At 51.2% G+C, this 19,731-nt stretch overlaps 1 protein-coding gene across 8 annotated transcripts in view; it reads left to right on the top strand.

Annotated features, from left to right (window-relative positions):
• The window catches only part of DAB2IP (DAB2 interacting protein), a 122,421-nt gene that overhangs the window by 91,001 nt on the left and 11,689 nt on the right, over nt 1–19,731 (top strand). For all 8 annotated transcript variants that reach the window (XM_050980892.1, XM_018917589.3, XM_050980893.1 and 5 more), the window contains 5 exons: nt 2,376–2,474; nt 4,606–5,160; nt 12,928–13,072; nt 15,213–15,357; nt 18,327–18,563. In XM_050980892.1, coding sequence (XP_050836849.1) covers nt 2,376–2,474; nt 4,606–5,160; nt 12,928–13,072; nt 15,213–15,357; nt 18,327–18,563 — 1,181 coding nt within the window. The remainder of the gene's footprint in view (nt 1–2,375; nt 2,475–4,605; nt 5,161–12,927; nt 13,073–15,212; nt 15,358–18,326; nt 18,564–19,731) is intronic.

The raw sequence follows: 19,731 nt of genomic DNA, 5'->3' as shown, positions 1-19,731 counted from the left end.
CGTGGCCCTTCGGGTGCCTGGAGCAGCTGCAGGGCCAGGGGTGCAGCTGAGCCCTGACTGAGCCTTGGAAAATCCCCTGGACAGGGAGTGAAGCACCCTCAGTGCTCAGTTAGCATCCCCTGGTACTCCATACATGGGCCTTCAAGTGAAGCCATGCTGTACCTCAGGACTGTCTTAAAAAGACAAGACAGATTGTCCATCCACGGAGTGGGGATAATGAATAGGAAAAGTGACATTTCAGGAATTAATGAGTTTCATTAATTGAGTTTGTCCTGTACATTAACAGCATTCCAGCATATCCAAACTCTTGATGAGACCAGAATACTCTCTTTATAAAGTTAATTAATATCTCATAAGGATCATTAATGCCATATGATGTTTAAGTCAGAACTCAAAGCTGGGATCTGATTGCAAATCTGGGGGAAATTACATTTTTGGTCACACATGGTAGATGTGATCTTCAGCTCCCATCAGACCAAGACACACTTCATATCTGAAACATGATTTTCCCCATCTCTCACTTCAGTATGACAGTTTCAGGTTTTTAGGTTTTGAAAGATTATTTATAATTGGTTTAAAATTGAATAAGGAATTTGGCCATGATAATGCACATGTTTACCTAAGTGTGGCAAGAAAATACAGTGACAGTCCTGTGTGCCAGCAGAGCTCTGTGTGGGAAGGCTCAGGGATGGAGGTTAACAGGAGCATCAGCAACAGTGGAGAGGAGATGAGGCAGGAGGGTTTGTCATGGGAGATTCTGAAGAAGCTGGAAATACTCTGGAGTGTGAAAGGAGGCTGGAAAGATCACACTGCTCTGCCTGCTAGTATGGAGTCTGTTCTTGGAACTACAGGAGAGCTTGTGCTCAGCTGAATGTATTTTACATGCAGAATATAAAAGTGTGCAAGGACTGGGAGAATGTCTGTCTGAAGGAGAAACCCTCTGGAATATCAAGAGTTGAAAGATTTCTGCATTTTTGTGTAGAGACAGAACAGGCCTCTTCTCATTCTGCCCTGGTCTGTGTTCAAAGGAAGGGATGTGTTCAACTTATCATTGAGGTTTGCTAATGACAAATCTTAGTGAGTGCCAGCTCTGCTGTAAGAACAGGTTGGGCTTCTGGGAGATACATGAAATTAAAGGAGATTGTGTCTCCCAGAAGCTGATAACCCAGTGCACAGTGTGTAAACACAAGCCCTGGGAGATGATAAAGCACTCCCAAATAACTCTGCAGGTTGAGACTGGCGGAAATGAAGCTCAGAGGGGAGTTATTTAAAGTACCAGCCAGGTCCATTCAGCCTCCCAGCAGAGCTGTACATGCTGAGTATTGCTGGGCAAAAGAAATGCAAAGGGCAGAGAGCTGGAGCCATGTTCCTGGTGGCCAGGACCAGCACGAGTGGAGGAGGTGGCAGCTTGGGGAATACCTGTCTGTGAGAAGCAGGTGCAGGGAGCTCTTGGCTTTGATGCCAAGGAAGTTTGACATGGGGGCATAGGAAGGAAATTTGGTGCCTGTCATTCTGGGCTGCCAGACAGTGGTGCTTCCATGGGCTCATCAGGATTGAGTTTCCTTGGGATAGCAGGAATGTGATGAGGAATAAGGGGCACTTGCACCACTGGAAATGTCACTGCTGAGAGTGTGTTTCTTAAACCCTGGCTGTGAACTCCCAATGGCCAGAGAAAGTCACAAAAATACTGCAGAAAATCCCTTGACCTGGAAGCATCAGAGGTGAGAGGAGGGCTCAGCAGCACTTCCAGCTGTGTCCAGGCTGGGAAGCCCCCCTGGTTCTGCCCAGCTGAAGATGGGTGCTGTGAGCACTGAGTGCCCTGGCTGGACCATGAGCTGGCACAAGCTGTGCCATGGCCAGGAGTGGGCTGTACGGACTTGTCCCCATGATCTTCACAGCAAGGGCTCCAGGAGCCACAGGACACCAAGGGGGAAGGTGGGAAAGCAGGCTTTTTGAGCCAGTGTTCTGCTGGGAACAAGGAATGGGTTGTTACTGTCACAGGCTTTGGGCTGAGTCTGGAGGAATGCCAAGTAACCACTCAGAGTTCCAATTTATCTTTAGTTCATCTGAGGATTTTCACTCCCTCAGTTGTGGAACTTGGTGGCTTAAAGCATCACATGCATGGGGCCCATTATCTAGTGTTTTCTGGTGTGGAAGAGGAGAAGTAATTGGAGTTTGCTTCTGTGATTATTTCTGTGACATACAGAGTTGTCCTGTTTTTCCACCAGCCTTAGGGGCTGTTGCTTCATGCTTGGGTAAAGCTGTTCACTTTAAAAAAAAAATAAAATCCAGTAGCATCTTCCCTAAGCCCCCCTCTCTCCCCAGCCACACTCTGCAGTGCTGGTCAAGACATAATCCTGTTCCTTTCCCTGTAGGTGACGACTTCATCAGGAAGTAAATGCTTCTCGTGCCGTTCGGCTGCAGAGCGAGATAAATGGATGGAGAACCTGCGGCGTGCCGTGCACCCCAACAAGGTAGGGCCTGGGAGGAACTGCCTCTGCTCTAGGTCAGCTCCTCATCATTCCATTTTATAGCCCAGTGCCTGGGAGCAGCAGGGGATGTACTGTCATTGGAGTGAGTAAGTGCAGCCCTGGGTCAGTCTTTTTCCATACTGCTTTCTTCCACAATTGTATTTACAGACAAGTGCCAGTTATGCCTTCCCCTCTCTTCTCAGCACTTGCTGCTTCAGCTCTTGCTAAGAATTGATCAGACCTGGTGAATCTTCAGTGTTGCTGTTACTGATGGTCCTTGCCACAGTCCATAGGACTGTCACCTCCCAGAAGCAGTGGGACAGATGTCAGGTAGCTGCCAGCAAAGTCACAAGGCTGAACAGTCTGAGGAGTTCGGGTGTCAGCTCCTGACACTGCTCCTGCTCTAGTGATGGAGGAGCTCAGATGTCCATTTTCAGAGGCGACAGGGGAATGCAGCTTTCCCTTCTCCAGCCAGTCGAGGTGCAAAGACTTCTCCTGGGATTTACAGGAACAAATCCTTCTATTCACTATAACACAGGGACACCCAGTATGCATTTTTATGGCCCACCAAGACTAAGTACATCCTAAAATAAAATGTACAGATGCTTCTTCCCTGCTGTGCTGGAGTTGGCTGCAAAGACCGGTCAGGATTAATGCAGGATTCCACAGCTGATGAGCTCAACCAAGTCTTCTTCTGCAGGTCAGAGAAGACACAAATGATGGGATCCTGTGAACTCCTGGCTGTGCACACTAATTCAGTCCAGGCCTGGTGGGTTCTGAAGGGGCCCTCAGTCTCAGAGTTTGTTGTTCCCAGCACAGTGCCAAATGTCAGAATAAAAGATTTCCTGTAATATCAGAGTGGGAGCAGTGGAGGGGAGAGGAGGTCTTCTGCCTCTGGTGGAGTTCAGTTGCTCCAGTACTTTCCCAGGGCTTTTCCTGGTGATCCTGACCTGAGGGGCTGTGTAAGGTTTGTGTTGTCACACTTAGCATGAGAGAACTCCTGGGAATGCAGGCTGGGGCTGGGCATGTCACTGTGGCTTCAAGGTGCAGTGTTGAGTGGAAATCCAGTTGGAAATGTTTCCATCATCTCAAAACCTGCAGTTAACTGATGGCTGACTTTCCATCTTTGTTTGAGTTCACAGACAATAAAACTCTCAGTATCCAGCCTGATATTTCTGTCAGGAATTCAGTGTTCTTGTGCAGTTCCTGTGTGTACTTCCTGAACCTACAGTACCCCATTGTGAACTTCCAGCAGAAATGTTCCTGCCCAGACTCCTGGGCTGAGCAGAGTAAGCTGTGGCTGCTGTTTCAGTGAGGGGTTTCCAAACAAAACAGGGTTTGCAGAATCCCAGCAGTGGTGCAGTTGCCAGTGCTTTATCTTTGGAGTCACTCCTGCAGCAAATACCCCTGGATGTTCTTCCAGGATGAGGTCAGCATCACGAGGGAGCTCTGAAAGATCCACAGTATTCTTGGCTCTGTTATTGCTTAAAAGATATCCAAGGCAAATTTCTGTCTCTGAACTGTCATGATTCTCCCATGGGACCCTCTCCCATGATTCCTCTCAGTGTTTAACCTGGGTGCTCTGGACTTCTGCCCTAAAATATGGTGAGATTTTACAGTTTTTTCCCTGCCTTTGGTGGTGGCATTCCCTCGTGGATGAGGTGATCCCTGGGTGTGCATTCAGGTCCCTTTGCATTGCTGTGTTACAGGAAATACCATGAACTTAGTGCTGCTGTGAAGCAGCTCTACTGAAAAAAGAGGAGGCTGTGAGATACTTGTAACAGCTTCTGCTTTGCACAAACCATTCAGGACCAGTGAGGTTCTTTCAGAGTCTTCAGAGGCCCTCTTGGCAGGGAATGGGAAGTGGTACATTTATGATTTGGAGGGATTTTATCTTCCTTGTTCCTTATATTAATTGGCACCAACAGACATGGAGAGCACGATGATATTTTGGAAAATTAACATAAGTAGTGTTATTATGCAAATTCTTGAGAGCCAGTATTTCCTTAAAATAAAGTGTAATTAAGCCTCTGCTCATTTAGCACATCCGAAATAATTCATATCTTCAGTTTTGTTGTTCTTGGCTTTGTGGAGTTTGTTATTGACCTTTTTTTCTTCGCATCTTTTTTTTCAGGACAACAGCAGAAGGGTAGAAAATATGTTAAAGTTATGGATTATTGAAGCCAAGGACCTGCCAGCTAAGAAAAAGTACTTGTGTGAATTATGCCTGGATGATGTTCTTTATGCACGAACTACCTGTAAATTGAAAACTGATAATGTCTTTTGGGGGGAGCACTTTGAATTTAATAACCTCCCATCGCTCAAAAACATTACTGTGCACTTATACAAAGAGACTGACAAGAAGAAGAAGAAGGACAAGACCAACTTCATTGGGCAGGTGAACATCCCCGTGAGCTCGGTGACGGGCCGGCAGTTTGTGGAGAAATGGTACCCAGTGGTGAGCCCCAACCCTGGCAAGGGCAAGTCCCCAGGGCCCATGATCCGCATCAAGTCCCGCTACCAGAGCATGAGCATCCTCCCCATGGAGATGTACAAGGAGTTTGCTGAGTACATCACCAACAATTACATGGTGCTGTGCTCCGTGCTGGAGCCCTCGCTGAGCGTGAAGAACAAGGAGGAGATGGCGTCAGCGCTGGTGCACATCCTGCAGAGCACGGGCAAGGCCAAGGTAGGACCCCCTGCCACCCACAGTGTCCCCTCTGCCACCTGTAGTGTCCCCCTGCCACTGTCAGAGCAGACTCTGGGCTTGGGTTGGGAAAACTCATCAGTTGGGCTTTGGGCCATCGTTGATGTGCTCTGTTTTTCTTTGATTGCAAACAAGTTGGTAGCACACACAGCACGAGTTGCTTAATTAGCAGAGAGGTTGGTGGGACCACGAGACCCCAACTGAGCCACTTTTCTTCACTCTTCTTCTGGAGGCTCAGGGACCAGGCTCTTTCTGTATAAACAGGCACAGTTGTGAAAGTAAGCAAGAAGGCAGTTTTCCAGGATGGAATGTAAGCAGTGCTGGCCTGAGCTGTGCACCCTGTGTGTGCTGGGTGTTCCTGGGTTCCATGCTTTGCTCCCTCTGCGCTGAGCACCCTGCACAGTGGAGCTGAACAGGAGGGAGCAGCCTCTCCAGAATTCCAGACCAAAGTGCCTGCAGGCATGCATGTCTGGATCAGCTCTTGGTCTTCAGGGTCTGCCCTACTGCTTTTGGAAGGGGGTCCAGGGTGCTTCCATGGCAGTGCTCATTGGAGGTTGATGTCACCAACTTGCACATGGTAGAAGTTCAGCCTTTGTGGACCACTTTGAGCCTCCTTCCTGGTTGGAAATGCACTGCCAGGTCTGGGGAAGAAGCAGGCCAGGAGGAGGCAGAGAGTGGGAGTTACTCCTGGTTGTGATCCATGAGGGAGCAGGGAGGTGGGCAGAGCTGGAATGCCATTCCTTGCTGAGGTCCCCAGCACACAGGGCAGAGAGTGACCCCTGCTGCAGAGCATCTTCCATCCCTGGTGACCTGGCACAGCCACAGCAGGCAGTGCCTGTCAGAGCTGCAGGAGTTAAAGCATTGCTGGTTTTCTGTGACCATCCCCCTGCACTCTACAGGGGAGAGCTGGGGAAGGGCAAGATGTCCAAAGCTTTTGCAGTGCTGAGGAGACGTGAGCTCCTCACCTGAGGGGCAGTCACAAGGCTCTGCTTCCTTGGCAGCTGCCGCTGCTGCCGGGCCCGTGGCCGAGCTCGTGGATTAGGCTGAGTTACCATCTGTCGGACAGAGAAGTGCCTTGCCTTCCTGATCTAGTTCAAGGCAGGCAAAGCTCGCTGAGAGGATTGGGAGCTGGGGCCTGCTGCTGCAGCAGCAGAGAAAATAGCCCTGTTAAAGCTTCCTGATCCCAGGAGTGCAGGGAGGGAGCAGTGGGGAGTAAAGCTGTGGCTCCACCAGAGCTGTGCTTGGTGTCTCTGCTCACTCCTTGTTCCAGGGCTCCAGAGCTGTCAGCCCATGGTTCCTGAGCACAGCCCAGCCTCTGCTGCCCCTCCCTGTGGCTCCTGCAGCTTTAATGCCAGAGCTTTGTGAGAATAAGATGCCCGTGGAAGACCCTGTCCACAGTTTACACAGTTCTGGTGCAAAAGGCTTCAAGTGTCATCCCAGTCTTAATCACCATGGATCATGTGTGGGCATGGCTCAGAGTGGTTGTCACTGCTCCAACCTTTTTCCTCTGCCTCTCAGTACTGGAAAGGCTCCAGAGGGAGCAAGTGTGTTTCCAGACATGTGTCTGCATCAGTGCTTGAGATCCCAGAGGCTTTACACAGGGGACACAGCAAGCAGTAAACAGACTTGATGACTTTTCCCCTAAAATGGAGCTTCTGCTTTTGCTGCCTGTCATCTGCCATCAGCATTAGCGCAGGGTTTGGGGAGCTGTCAGAGCAACAGGAGTTATTGGAGCATGGGAACCAGGTGCTGCATCCTGGGCTGGACAAGCAGGGAGTGGGAAAAGCAGCAGAAAGGTAGAAAAACAATGAATGAGAGAAGAAAGCACCCTCTCGGCCCTGCTTGGGGTATGTGAGTGCACCCCAGTACCCCTCAGGACAGCTCCCCGTGGCTGCCCCAGCACCCTGACCCCTGAGTGAGGGACAGCAGGGCAGGGACCCCCCTTCTCCAGGCCTCTGTCCCCTGGTGGCTCTCAGAAACTTGCCCGGGCTAGAGGTGGGTTCCTCATCCCTGTGCATCACCAGGAGCCTTCCCAGTGAGCCCTTCAAAGTCCCCCCTGCCCTGGCCATGGGCAGCCACTGATTGATTTCTCTGATAAAGGGGTTTTGTGGCTCTTGGCTGCTGTAGCTGGGCTAAAGCAGCAATTACGGTCGGACTGTGACACAAGTGTCCAGTAGATTATCTTGGAAGACTCGTTAGCAGCTAATTGCTGTTGGGCTGTTTCGGGCCGTGTTTTCCTGCAGCGATTTGCTGTAAATACGGGGTAATCCCTTAATGAGGCCGGGATGGGGCCGTGTCTGCCCCGAGCTCCGGGGCAGGAGATCTGCCATGGGAGGGGTGTGATGGTGCCACGTGCCTGACACAGCCAGGTCCCAGGCACCAGTGTCCCTGGGGAGGCAGGGCCATCCCTACCCACAGACACCGAGGGACACCCTGCCAGCCAGGTGCGGTTACCTGGAGCTGCTAAAACCCAGAGTCCCTCCTGCCAGAGGGGCAGGAACACCTGAGGCTGCAGGTGCAAGAGGGACAAGGGCTGTAGCTGAATTTTTTCCCTAAATCTCTGCTTCTTCCTGGGCTGTAGCTGTATCACAATAGCTTAAAAAGTGGAGCTTGAAAGGAGAGTCCCCTCTGGAGTCAGAGTCCGTGCTTCCCTTGATCTCTGTGTGGGAAAGGGAAGAACTTCATCCCTGCAGTGCTGGGTTGGTGTGCACGGGGCATGCCTGGAAAGCCCTGAGCAGCTGCCAGGGCAGTGGATGGAGGGGAGGGGAGAGGGTTTTGATAAGGCTCTGAGTGCAGGCACTCAGGGAGGGAGGGAGCTGCCCCAGCCCGCTGGAAATTCTGACACTCACCCATCGGGTCTTGGCACACACGGATGTCTCCTGTCTCTTATGGCAGGAAAGGCTGAAAGAGGGATATTTGGTGGTTGAAGCAGAGATGTGGCCTCTCAGCTCAGTCCTTCACTTGTCACCTGTTTTCACCTTCCTAGTGAGAGCACTGATGCAGTGTTTGTTCCCTGTAAGGATGTGGAGATGCCCAGCAGTTTTCACGTGTTTTGCAACTCTCAAACGAAAGACACAAAGACTTAAAGCAGTTCTGCTGCCAGGGTTGGAGTTACCAGGAGTGCTCAGTTCTGCCTTACAGGGCTTGGTGTGGCCCCTGTGATGTGGTTGTGGGTAGGTGGCTGCATCCTTCCCAAAGGACTTCTGATGCTTCCCGAATATTTCCCATGCTTAGATTTGTTTCAGGGCTGTCTTAGAGCTCCCAGAGCTCAGTTCATGACCATAAATATACAAAAAACTTCTCTTGTCCAGAGCACTGGTAGATCAAACCCAGCATTAGACAAAGCTCTAACTAACCAACTGCTCACTGGAAATAAATATTTATGGTGTTGGGAATGGAGTGAGGAATAAACATGTGTCCCTGTTTGTTTGTGCTGCGAGGATGTGCCTCAGCTGAGCAGATGGAGCTGCTCCCCCCGTGTGGATCTGCTGGAACCCCACGTTCCAGTGGCAGAGCCAGGGCTGGGTCAGGGCTCTGGGACCTGCAGACTCCACACTGAAAAGGGCTGAAAAGTGACTGCTGGGCTCAGGCAGGGACATGAGAGGTCACTCAGTGTGTTAGTGTTGTATCCCTCAGGTTTGCTTATTTCCCTGAGCAAGGTGATGGACACAGATTGCTGTGAGTTAACCCTCACATTGCTATTCACCTTTTCCCAAGGAAAATTAGGAAAGGTCAAAAGAGCCATGGGATGAGTTCCAGGGTTTGAAGGAGGGAACATCACTCTGTTTCCTGGCAGAGAAGTGTCTGGAGCAGATCCTCAGAGGAGCTGTGATGGAAGAGTTGAGAACTTGGGGCTGGGCTCTTTAGTTTCACACCATCTGTCCAGGACCCGGCTGCTGCCCCTCTGCCACTCTCCTTTCCCTCCTCCTCAGCCTCCTGTGCCGCAGTTCCCTCCCCTGTGGGTGTGTCCCAGTGCTCCTGCACCTGAAACCTACAGCCCTACCGACCACCGGTGCTTTTCACCTTTGCATAAGGGCCTAGCTGGACTCTGAGCTAGTCTTTGAAATAAGCAATAATCTTATTACCTTTATCAATTCAATCCTCTTAAGGTTAAGTCAATCCTATTAATCAGGCTTGTGATTTGGAGAACCTTATTATTTCAAAGTCAATCTGCCCATCAGTCAGTTACAATTCCAGGAATGATCAGCTCCAGCCCAGAGGGTGTGTGACCACCACGGGGAGTGCAGGGCTGTGGGATCTCCTGAGCTCCCTGGCACCCCATGTGCTCCAGCTCTGGGCACATCCCAGAAAGGCTGGGCTGGGAGGACCTTCCTGGGATGGCAAAGTGCAGAATCCTTTCTGCTTTTGGACAGGACGCGTCCTACAAGACTTGTGTTGCTTGTTGGCTCCCTTGGCAGTGCTCCTGCTCCCACCACAGCCCTGCCAGGCACCCAGCTGGCTTCATCCTCCTGCCTTCCAGGGCTCAGGAGCTGGAGGGCCAGGCACTGCCAGTGCCACCCCCCCGGGCACAGGGACCAGCTCTTGGAACCCCTCAGGACTGGGGCTGCCACTCCTGCCTGCATTGGGAGGAGCTGCCTTGGAATAGCACAGGCTGGTTTATGTGCAAAGGGGAGACCAGTGCAGCCTTGTGCTGTCATGCTCTGAATTTATTTATTTATGAATTGCTCTTCTTTATCAGCATATGTGCAGCGACTGGGGTCACACAGGTTCAGATCCGTCCAGTCTGAAGCAAAAAGCCTTAGAATAAACATGGGAGCAAGCCTGAGGAACACTGCCACAGCCCTTAATTTTGACTGTAGACCTCTTACTTCCCCTCTCGACTCTGATGTAATGAAATAAAGCATCTTATTTTCTTCCATTGCCAGGGGCCCTAACTGAAAACAACCCCCTGCTGATCTCTGCTGCTCAGAAACAGGGAGTTTTATTGGCTTTAGTTATTGCATTTTATTCAGGACCTTGTATGTGGGTGAGTGAGGCCCCCGGAGGGATTCCACAAGTATTTGCATTCCATTTGTGTCTTCTGAGTGCTGGCTGCTGGAGTACTTAGGGCAGAGATAGCAGAAGTGTGATCCAGAGCCGATGTGGCTTTTCCATGGAGGGAAGAAGTGAAGATCTGGCCAGGGGCAGGGCCAGGGATGGCAGGATGTCATGGGAAGTGACCTGATGTCAGGGCCAGGGATGGCAGGATGTCATGGGAAGTGACCTGCAGCCCTTCCCACGGCTCACGGAGCTGCCCAGAGCAGTCCCTGCAGAGGAACTCGCCCAGGGACACTGCCTGGGGGAACTTTGACCCCTGACACATCCCAGGGCTGGCTCCTACAGCCTGGCTGGATGGTTCTGCAGCCCACCTGCAGGGACAGGGAGGATCCTGAGCCCTGGGATGCTGCTGGGTATCCTGGCTCCCCCCTCCTTCCCTACTCAGTTGTGAGGCCAGATTCTGCAGTGTTACTGCTCAGCTTTGGGTGCTGTGCCATAATGGAATTCTCATAATGGGACTTTAGCAGCTTTCCTTTCCACTGCTGATTTCCCTGCAGTGGAATCAGCAGAGATTTCCAGGGGATCTTTTCTGGCTTTGTGTTGAGTCCTGCCATGGAATCTTGCCTCGTTTTATATTCTAGTGAATTCTGTAGATCAGCCCAAGTCACCCAAATTCACTTTAACTCTGGCTCCCACTTGGCCCTGAGTTTCCAGGACTCAGCAGGCAGTGCTCAGCTGACAAGAGGGGGAAAAGCAAACACTTGGCTAAGAGATGCTGTAAAACTCAGTGTTCCTGAGATAATTAGTATGTTGGGAAAGTGACAGGAAAGAGAATCAAGCAAAGCCAAGGTCAGCGGCTGCTAATTAAGAATCAGCACCTTGTGTCAGCCTGAGCGGTGGCTTGGAATTGAAACGTACCCTGGGAGAGCCCCGGCAAGATAAAGGTGATAGAGTTACCCAGATAGCAGCTAACGGGATTTGAGCAGGGTTTAAAGTTTCATTCCAGCTTGGCTGATAAAAAGGGCAAAATGAGAGAAAATAGCAGAGGGAGGCGCGTGCTTTGCTTCCAGGAGGGATTTTTGCCTCTGCAGCTGCCGGAGCACTGCAGACGTAGCAGGATTTGAGGAAGGGCATCTTCTGGCTAAAGAAATAATAGAAGTGGGGTTTTTTTTTAGCCCAAAGCTCCTCCTCTGGCTTTTTTGGAGGGTCTTGGGGGAAGGTCAAGGCAGTGTGTTGGTCCCAGTCAGAGTGTTGTGGGAAGGTGGGAGCAGTGGATCCTTGCCTACTGCAGGGATGTCTCCTCCCCTCCTCGTGTGCTCTTACACAGGGGTGTACCTGCCTGCCCCAGGGTTTGCCTTTGCTGGGACAGGAGCACAGTGATGGAGGATCTGTGGATTAAATTATTTGGGCCTCCTGAATTCAGGGAAGGCTGTTTGTTGAACCTTAATTAAACTTTCAATGCAGAGATGTCCTTGTTAAAAATGAAACAGAGCAAGTTGCATCTGGTGCAAAGCTCCCATCCAGCCACTGGCAGGGAGTAGGACCTGATGTCTCCTCTCCCCAGTGTGGGTTGGAACAGGCTGGACCATGGCAGCTCTGCTGTGCTTGGGGACATCAGGGACAGGACCTGAGACTGTGGCAGCCTGGGGTGCTTCTGCTGCCCCTGCCAGGAATGGGCTGTGACCTTCAGGGGAAATGAAGAATTTCTTAGGGAAGGTTATTATTGAGCAGGTGATGTTGTTTTAATGGAAAGGAGTTTAAGAAGGTGCCCTTGGTTGTGGAGGTGAATGAATATGTGTCATAATTTCTCTGTCTCCTATATGGGAGGCAGTCAGAGGGTTAACATGGGTGACTTGCACAGTGCCAGTGGCCTCTTTCCATTGTCACTCAGGCGAGTGGTGACACCTCAGCACCTGGTGCAGTGAGGAGGAGCAGGAGCTGGGCAGAGTTGCTCTGTCCATTAGCAGTGCAGAGAACCTGTATCAGCATTAGCAGGTGTCTGGCATTCCTCCTGGACCTTGGATCAGTGTGCCCAGGAGCTCCTGACCCCTGCTCAGTGAATGCTGTGGCTGAAGCAGATCTGGAGCTACTCTAAAATGCTGTTTTTCCTCTGGAATTTGCAGCTGAGGCCAAACTGATGCAGGGGCAGCTGTCAGGGGCTGCTCCTGCTCACCCCTTCCATTGCTCTGCAGCACAGGGATTTATCACATCCCATGGATTTGGTTGTGTGCACATCAGACCAAGAATGTGCCCAAAATGGGCACTGTCAGTGCTGTTTATCTCCATGAATAGGGAGGAAATGGGAAATTTGAGTATCTCAGTGCACATCTAAGGCTTGTGTCTCAGCCATTAACTGGGCACAACTCATGATACTGGAGCATGGCCCTGGTTTGCAGCCAGTGCAGTTGGACACCAAACCCAGCCATGTTTAGCAGGGGAGAAAAGGTTCTGCCCACAGAATGTGAGGCTGACTCGAGAGCAGCCAAAGAGCTGCACCAGTGGAGAGGCAGCTGCAGGTCTGGGATGAGTCACTGCTGGGGTGCAGGAGCTGAGGCTCTCCAGAGGTTTATTTCTCCTCATCTCTGAGGAAGTTTGGGCAGGTGGCGAGGCAGTGTGTTCATACAGGATCACCTGCAGCACCTCCAGTCCCTTGGGTGGCTCACAAAGGTGGGACCTCTCAGGGCTGGGGAGCTGCAGCTCTGTGGAACCAATGTCAGTGTGTGGTGACCCACCATGGGCTTTGCTTTCCAGGATTTCTTGACTGACCTGATGATGTCTGAAGTTGATCGCTGTGGTGAGAATGAGCATCTCATTTTCAGGGAGAACACACTGGCCACCAAAGCAATCGAAGAATACCTGAAGCTGGTGGGGCAGAAATACTTACAAGATGCCTTAGGTACGTACAGAGCGTTGGCAGGTCTCGCCCAGAGAATTGTGCAGGCTGCTCCAGACTGCTGCTCACCTGAGCCCTGATGGCCATCAGAGCCCTCAGCATTTTCCTGCTGGAGGGTGTCCCTGGCAGCAGGTCCGAGCCTGGACATGGCCATGGCCGCAGTGGGCAGCTCCCTGTGCCAGGTGAAGGTGACCGCAGAGCTGGCACCTTGATCTGCTTTCAGAGGAGATCAGCAGGGGATGTTGGAAGGTTCTGCTGCCTGCCAGGCTCCTGTCTCAGCACTGGCTGTCACAGGCTGATTGAATCTCCCCCCTTGCAGCCCCACCAGAGACGTGCCCGGTCCTGCAGCGCTCCCGAGTCAGATGAGATCTCCCAAGTCACAGTGATGTGCTGCCTCCCAGAGCATCCAGCACTGGGAACCCTCCTGGTGGTTTTTTTTTTCCAAGTGCTGGCTCTGTTTATGGCTCCAAAAATACTTCTCTTGATGCAAATGAAAATAATTAGAAGCTTCTGCTTCTGGGCAGGTCAGGAAGGAATTGCTGCATGCAGGGAACTCAGCACGAGGATGGGGAGAGGCTGCCTTGGAAGCTCTGTGAGCTTCCATTGGATCCACATCCCAGGGCAGGATGAGCAGAGTTTCTATTGAGGTGTTAATTTTTCAGTATGTTGGGTTCCTGCTACTGCATTTGTATAATTTTAGCAAGGAGCAGAGAAGCATAAATACTTTATTAAGAGAATAATAATAATAATAATAATGAAAACCTCGAGGAAAGGGAAATCATTGAGCAAATTCAGGCAGAGAGCTCACAAGAATAGCAAAAGAAATATTACTTATTTCTGCCTTGTAATGCTTTGTGGTTGAAGGCAAGTCTGTAAGTAGATAACTCATAAAAATTCTCAAAAGCCAGGAGATTAATGATATCAGAGAATTTTAAAATATTCTCTTTTGGGGGCTCAGTGCTGCCAGGCCAGTTCCATCTCGTGCAGGAGGAACCTGGGGTTCCTGCTTACTGTGGGGTGCTGGTTCTGAGTCACCTTTTCCCAGGGAGATGAATCACCTGCATGTCACAAGGTGCCCCAGGGCAGCGTGGCACTGTCCTTGGAACCATGGAGCGGGTGATGGGGCCGGGGAAGAACAGCAGGCATCACCTGCAGGTGAGCAGAACAGCTCCAGAGCTCCCTGGCAGAGCTGAAAATACTCTGGAGAGGCTCTCCAGTATGTAATTAAAATTTGTTTTGGCAATAGGGAAGGAATGCAGATTGGAGTGGGGAAAAAACAGAATGGGAAAATCCAAGGCAGTTGGGAATTATGACCAGACCAACTGGAATTAGAAGAAAACCAAAGCAAACCAGTCTCCCAGAACATCACCCAAGCTAAATGCTGCCTCCTCATCCCTGTCACCCTGTCCTAAATGTCCCCAGTCACTGCTGGGATGAAGGACTGACCCCCAAGCCTGAGTGCAGGCGCTGTGCCCAGCTATCCTGTGGTGAAAGGTGGCACAAGAGCAGAAGCTGGTGGAGCAGCTCAGTGTGAGCCTCTGTAGGGATGAGAAGGAGCAGCCAGGCAGCAAAGAGGAGCACAGGAAGACTCAAGGAAATATTTTTAATTTCATTTTATGTAATGTTCAGCTCAAAATAAGCCAAGTAATTTGTTTCTTTCCTTTAATTACCTATTCCTCCTGTGAATCACAGTGGTTTGTCAGTACCAGGGCACAGGCTGCAGTAGCAGGCCATGCTACCAATAATTACAGAGCCTGCCAGCATCCTTCCTCCTGGATTAGCCCAAGGGAGCATCTCTGGAGCTGGGGCAAGGGGCCCAGGTGGGTGCTGGGCAGCACAGCCCTGATGCAATATCCCAGAGCACAGGGACAGCACTGCCAGCTGGGAACAGGGATGGAATGTGCTGGGTGAGCTGTGCTGGGCATGAGCTCCCAAGGTACTGCCGGGCTCTCCTGGGTGCTCTTGGAGACATGGAGAGCCAGAGAGCTGCCCCAGGGGCCACCATGTGCTCTTGTATCTCTCTCATCTTCCCCCAGTGTGATGGGGTGCCATGGAGCTGCTTGGGCACTGGGGCTTAGGAATAGAGCTGCTTGAAGGCTGCACTTCTCATGTCTCCAAAGCCATCACCAACTTTGTTTTACAGGGGAGTTCATCAAGGCACTGTACGAATCAGATGAAAATTGTGAGGTGGATCCCAGCAAGTGTTCATCTTCGGACCTCCCCGAACATCAGGGCAACCTGAAGATGTGCTGTGAGCTGGCCTTCTGCAAGATCATCAACTCCTACTGGTGGGTATCCTGGGAGTGGCACTCCCTCCTCCTGGAGTGCTGTGTCTGCAGGAGCTGGGACCTGTCCGTGGCTCTGGCAGAGCTGTGGAGGGGGAGCTGCCAGAGTCTGGAATATCTGCTCTGGGGATGTGGCACCCTCCCAGATTCTCTGACACTCTTGTATTCAGAGGTGCCAGGGTCACTGGGGCACAGGGACAGGGCAGTGGAACACCAAGTGTGATTGATTCAGAGGTACTTGATGCCAAATGTGTAAGAAATTCTGAAATAAAAGGCAGAGATGCACATGCTGGATCTTCCACCCATGGAATAAGTCAGTCTGGATGGGACAGACAGATCTACACCTCCAGGAGCATCCAGCAAAGCTCAGAAATCCTGCAGCAGGCAGGGGCTGTGGCACCTGTGAGGAGCTGCCCCAGCACAGGCAGCTTTTGTTTGGGCAGATGTTCTCTGGTTGCAGAGTGCTGGAGCTGGGAGGAGGATGCTGTTCTCCTTTCTTGGCTCAGCATCCCACATTCCTCTGGATTAACCCCTCTCTCTGCCAGCCCTGGGCGGTTGCTGGGTGATGGGAGCCCTTTGCCTCCTTGGCCCAAGGCCTGGTATGCAGCTGGAGGCATTTCCGAGTTGTTTGTTCTCAGGGTGAAGGTTCTTGCAACTGGTTGGGACAGGCCCGAATATCCCAAATGGGCTGGTGGGAGGCACTGGATCCTGCTGAGGAGGTGGTGTTTGGCACAGCTGTGCTGGGAGCCAAGAGTGCCTGGGTCTGTGACAGCTGCTGCCTGCAGAAGTGACCTCAAAGGGGAAAAAGATGGACTTGGGACTCTCTTTACTTGAAGAAATAGAAATATTTTCTTTCTGTTTTTTGCTAGCATACCAAGAGACTTTGGTCCTTATCATGAGAGAAGGAGCATTTTTGTCTCACTGATGGATTTCCAGGCTTTCTGCTTAAAATCTGGGCTTAGTTTTTATTAAAGTATTTAGCAGCAACACTGTTGTTACAAAGCATCAACGAGGGATAATATTGGAGGAAGGGAGGTCTTTGATAACAAGGATTTCTTGTTTTCTCTCCTCTCCTAGCCGTTATGTTGAGGTCAGAAAACTTATTATAAATAATCTCCCAAGATACTGAGTGTGCCTTCCTGGAAGCTAGGAAGGGAACTGATCCTGCTCAGGGGGAGAGCAAGGAGCAAGAGGCTTGCTCAGGCTGCCATTATCTACCACAGGTACACAAAGGGCAGGTTCTTTACAGGTATCCTATTCCTTATCCTTGGCTAATTAATAACTCTGACTCAGGAATGTCATTTACCTGCTCTCCCAGGAGGGATTCACCACTTTTAGTCAGCAGTGGATCATAATGGTTTGAATTAATGTCTTCCTAAAAATACCCAAAGCATCATTCAAAGGTCACTCTAAAAATAGGCTTGAAAAGTGACCCAGGGAAAGTCAGGAATGCTTGGGAAGTTTGTTCCTCTCATCCTGCCTTTCCAAGGAAGGCTGGAGCAGCTGAGCTACTGCTCTGAGTGGTTCCCCCTGAGTCCTTTGAGCTCAGTGGTTCTTGGGGATTAACTGGGCTGATGAGTGTTGGGATTGGCCAAGGTATCCCACCAGTCAACAATCCTGCTTTAAATAGAGCACTGGAGTGTGTGTGCTCATCTGTGCAGAGAGTCAGGGAGAGGAAAGAGGTTCACAATAACCGAAAATTGTTATAATTATGACATAATTTGGACATCTGGAAAGTTTCAGTGTAAGCAGAATTTCAGCATGTGGAAGCTCGTTAGTGGGAAGTTGGGTAATGAATTATGGGCCCGTTTGTCACATAAAGCCAACGATCCGGATTCCATCCGCTGTGACACAATTAAACTGCAGGGGCTCCAGCCTGTGACGGGAACGTGTGGGTGCTGCATCTCAGGGGTTTGCTCTGCAGTCACTGCACAACCTGTCCTGATCATTCAAGCCTCAAATTGCTTAAAGGATTCTCCTGTTTCTGGGCAAATAGCATGAAGTGAAAGGGTTTTGTCCAATTGTGTGCATCAAGCCAAAGACAGAGGAGAATTTATCCAGCCAAAGACATTGGCTAATGTTATTTGTAGAGCTCAGGGTAAAAAGGCTCGTGGGGGTGACAGTGTGAAGGGAGCACAGAGCAGAAGCTGAACAGGATGCAGCATTTTCCAGGCTGGAGGGTCATCTCTGTGTCAGAAGGTCGGATGGCCTGAAAAGGAGCCCAACCCCCCTCAGTTGCTGTGGTACCCCCACTGTCAGGGAACAGCTCTGGGTGTGACACAAGGACGGTGGTTCCTGGCCAGGGCACTGGGATCTGTGTGCCAGGGACACTGGGACCAGTGGCCAGCCCAGTGCCAGCCTGCTTCCGGGTGGGAGTCTCCAGCTGAATAAATAACACATGCTGGGAACAGGATAAGGTGGGAACAGGGAGCTGGGGAGGGCTGAGCAGGAACAGGCAGCAGCTCTCCAGTGATAAGGGCTGCTGCAGCAAGCCGTCTGCTGGCCCCCAGGGAATTCTGGCATCCGGGAAAGGCAGGCTGAGGTCTGTGCAGCTACAAGGCTGGAGTAACTCCGGTGGGGCTCTGTGTTTGTACTAGGCACAGTGGGATTTGATCCAGGTGCTTGAACAGGAGTATTACAGTTTGCACAGCCCCCCCTGCAAGCTCCAGCTGTGCCACAGATTCCCGGGCTGCTGGGGATTCTTCAGGAGATGCTCTCCTTGCTGGCTAAGCTTCCTCTAGCTCAGAGTACCCCATGGCACAGTCACTGAGTCCTGAAGAGTTTCTTTGCATAGTCTGTTTCATATCCCAGTCTCCGCAGTCTTCTGGGATCTTGGCGTCCAGCATAAGGTCCAATGGAACCTTATGCTGGACTCACAACTTTACAAAGCAGCTTTGCTTTTTCCCCTAGGTGGTTTCAGACTCCTGACACTCCAATCCTGACAGACACTGCCTGTCCTTGTGTCATTTCAGTGTCTTCCCAAGAGAGCTCAAAGAAGTTTTTGCCTCGTGGAGACAGGAGTGCAGCAACCGAGGCCGCCCCGACATCAGCGAGCGCCTGATCAGTGCCTCGCTGTTCCTGCGCTTCCTGTGCCCGGCCATCATGTCCCCGTCCCTGTTCAGCCTGCTCCAGGAGTACCCCGATGACCGCACCGCACGCACTTTGACCCTCATCGCCAAGGTCACCCAGAACCTCGCCAACTTTGCCAAGTAAGCCAGGCTGTGGGCAGGGCAGGGCTGGGGAAGGGCACAGAACCTCCGGGTGCGTGGGCAGAGCCACGGCGCCAGCACAGAGTCCCACACTTGGCCACTCCTTTCCTCACTGGAAAGGGCCTGTTTGCTTCCTCTTGGCTTTTTCCCCATATCTCTCTGGGACTTGTTCCCTCGCTGTCAGGTCAGGGAGATCATTCAAGTTTCCAAAACAGGACATGTTTTATAAGCAGGAAAACAAGCTGTTTTGACCACATGGACAAGCAGCGGGGTGGCAGTGGGGACTTTGTCCTGTGATGTCCTGCAGATGTAGGACCAGAACCTGATCAGCAGCAGCGATGTGCTCGGCTCAGGAACTGTTCCATCCCTCCTTTGAGCTCTGGGACCTTCCCTGCTATTAAAATGCAGCTGATTGAACTGGGAAGGCCTGAGAACAGAGACACCATCAATTTCTAACTAAGCCCATTGGTTTGATGGAAACAAAGCGAGAGATTTCTGAAAATCTTTCCACTGGCTGTAGCTCTGAGCTACTTATCCTGAGCTCTGATAACAAAATGATGAGCTTTCTGAAACATGAATGGACAGTTTCTATCTAAAGCTCCTTAGATCTGGAAACTGGCTTAGTGCTCACACTCACAACGCACAGACGTGCCTGCCACACGGACGCCGGCAGGAGATGTACAAGTATGTTACACTAGATGACAGAAATTCTCTATATTCCTGACCAATCCCTAACTAAAGGGTTTTCATGTTTCCAGCACTTTGCAGGAAAGGCTCTTTAACTAAGCTGACATTAGTCAAGCTGAAGTGATCAAGCCAAGCTGTCCTGTGCATGGCACTGGGCTGAGCCTGTCCCATGGAACCACTGGCACAGCACCAGCTGCTGCCAGGACAGTCCAACCACAAGGCCCTCCCTGTTGTGCTCTAAATCAGACAAAATACTGAGGGTGAAGAGTGTGGAGGGCAGGAGGAGGTGGCAGGAAGCCTGAGGGGACAATGGGGCTAGCCCAGCTGCAGGGGGAACTCTCCAGGGTGATCCCAGAGCAGTTGTGCTGGCATTGCTGGAGAGGGCAGGATCCCTTCCCCCATCTCTCACTGGGCTCCAGTCAGCTGAGGGTGATTGCTGTGACAGCCTCTTGATTTCCTGTGACAGGTCCTGTTTCTGGAG

This window comes from Serinus canaria, chromosome 17, assembly GCF_022539315.1.
Source record: "Serinus canaria isolate serCan28SL12 chromosome 17, serCan2020, whole genome shotgun sequence".
Lineage (NCBI taxonomy): Eukaryota > Metazoa > Chordata > Aves > Passeriformes > Fringillidae > Serinus > Serinus canaria.
Note: the sequence above shows the minus strand (reverse complement) of the source record. Positions and strands in the feature narration are given on the sequence as shown.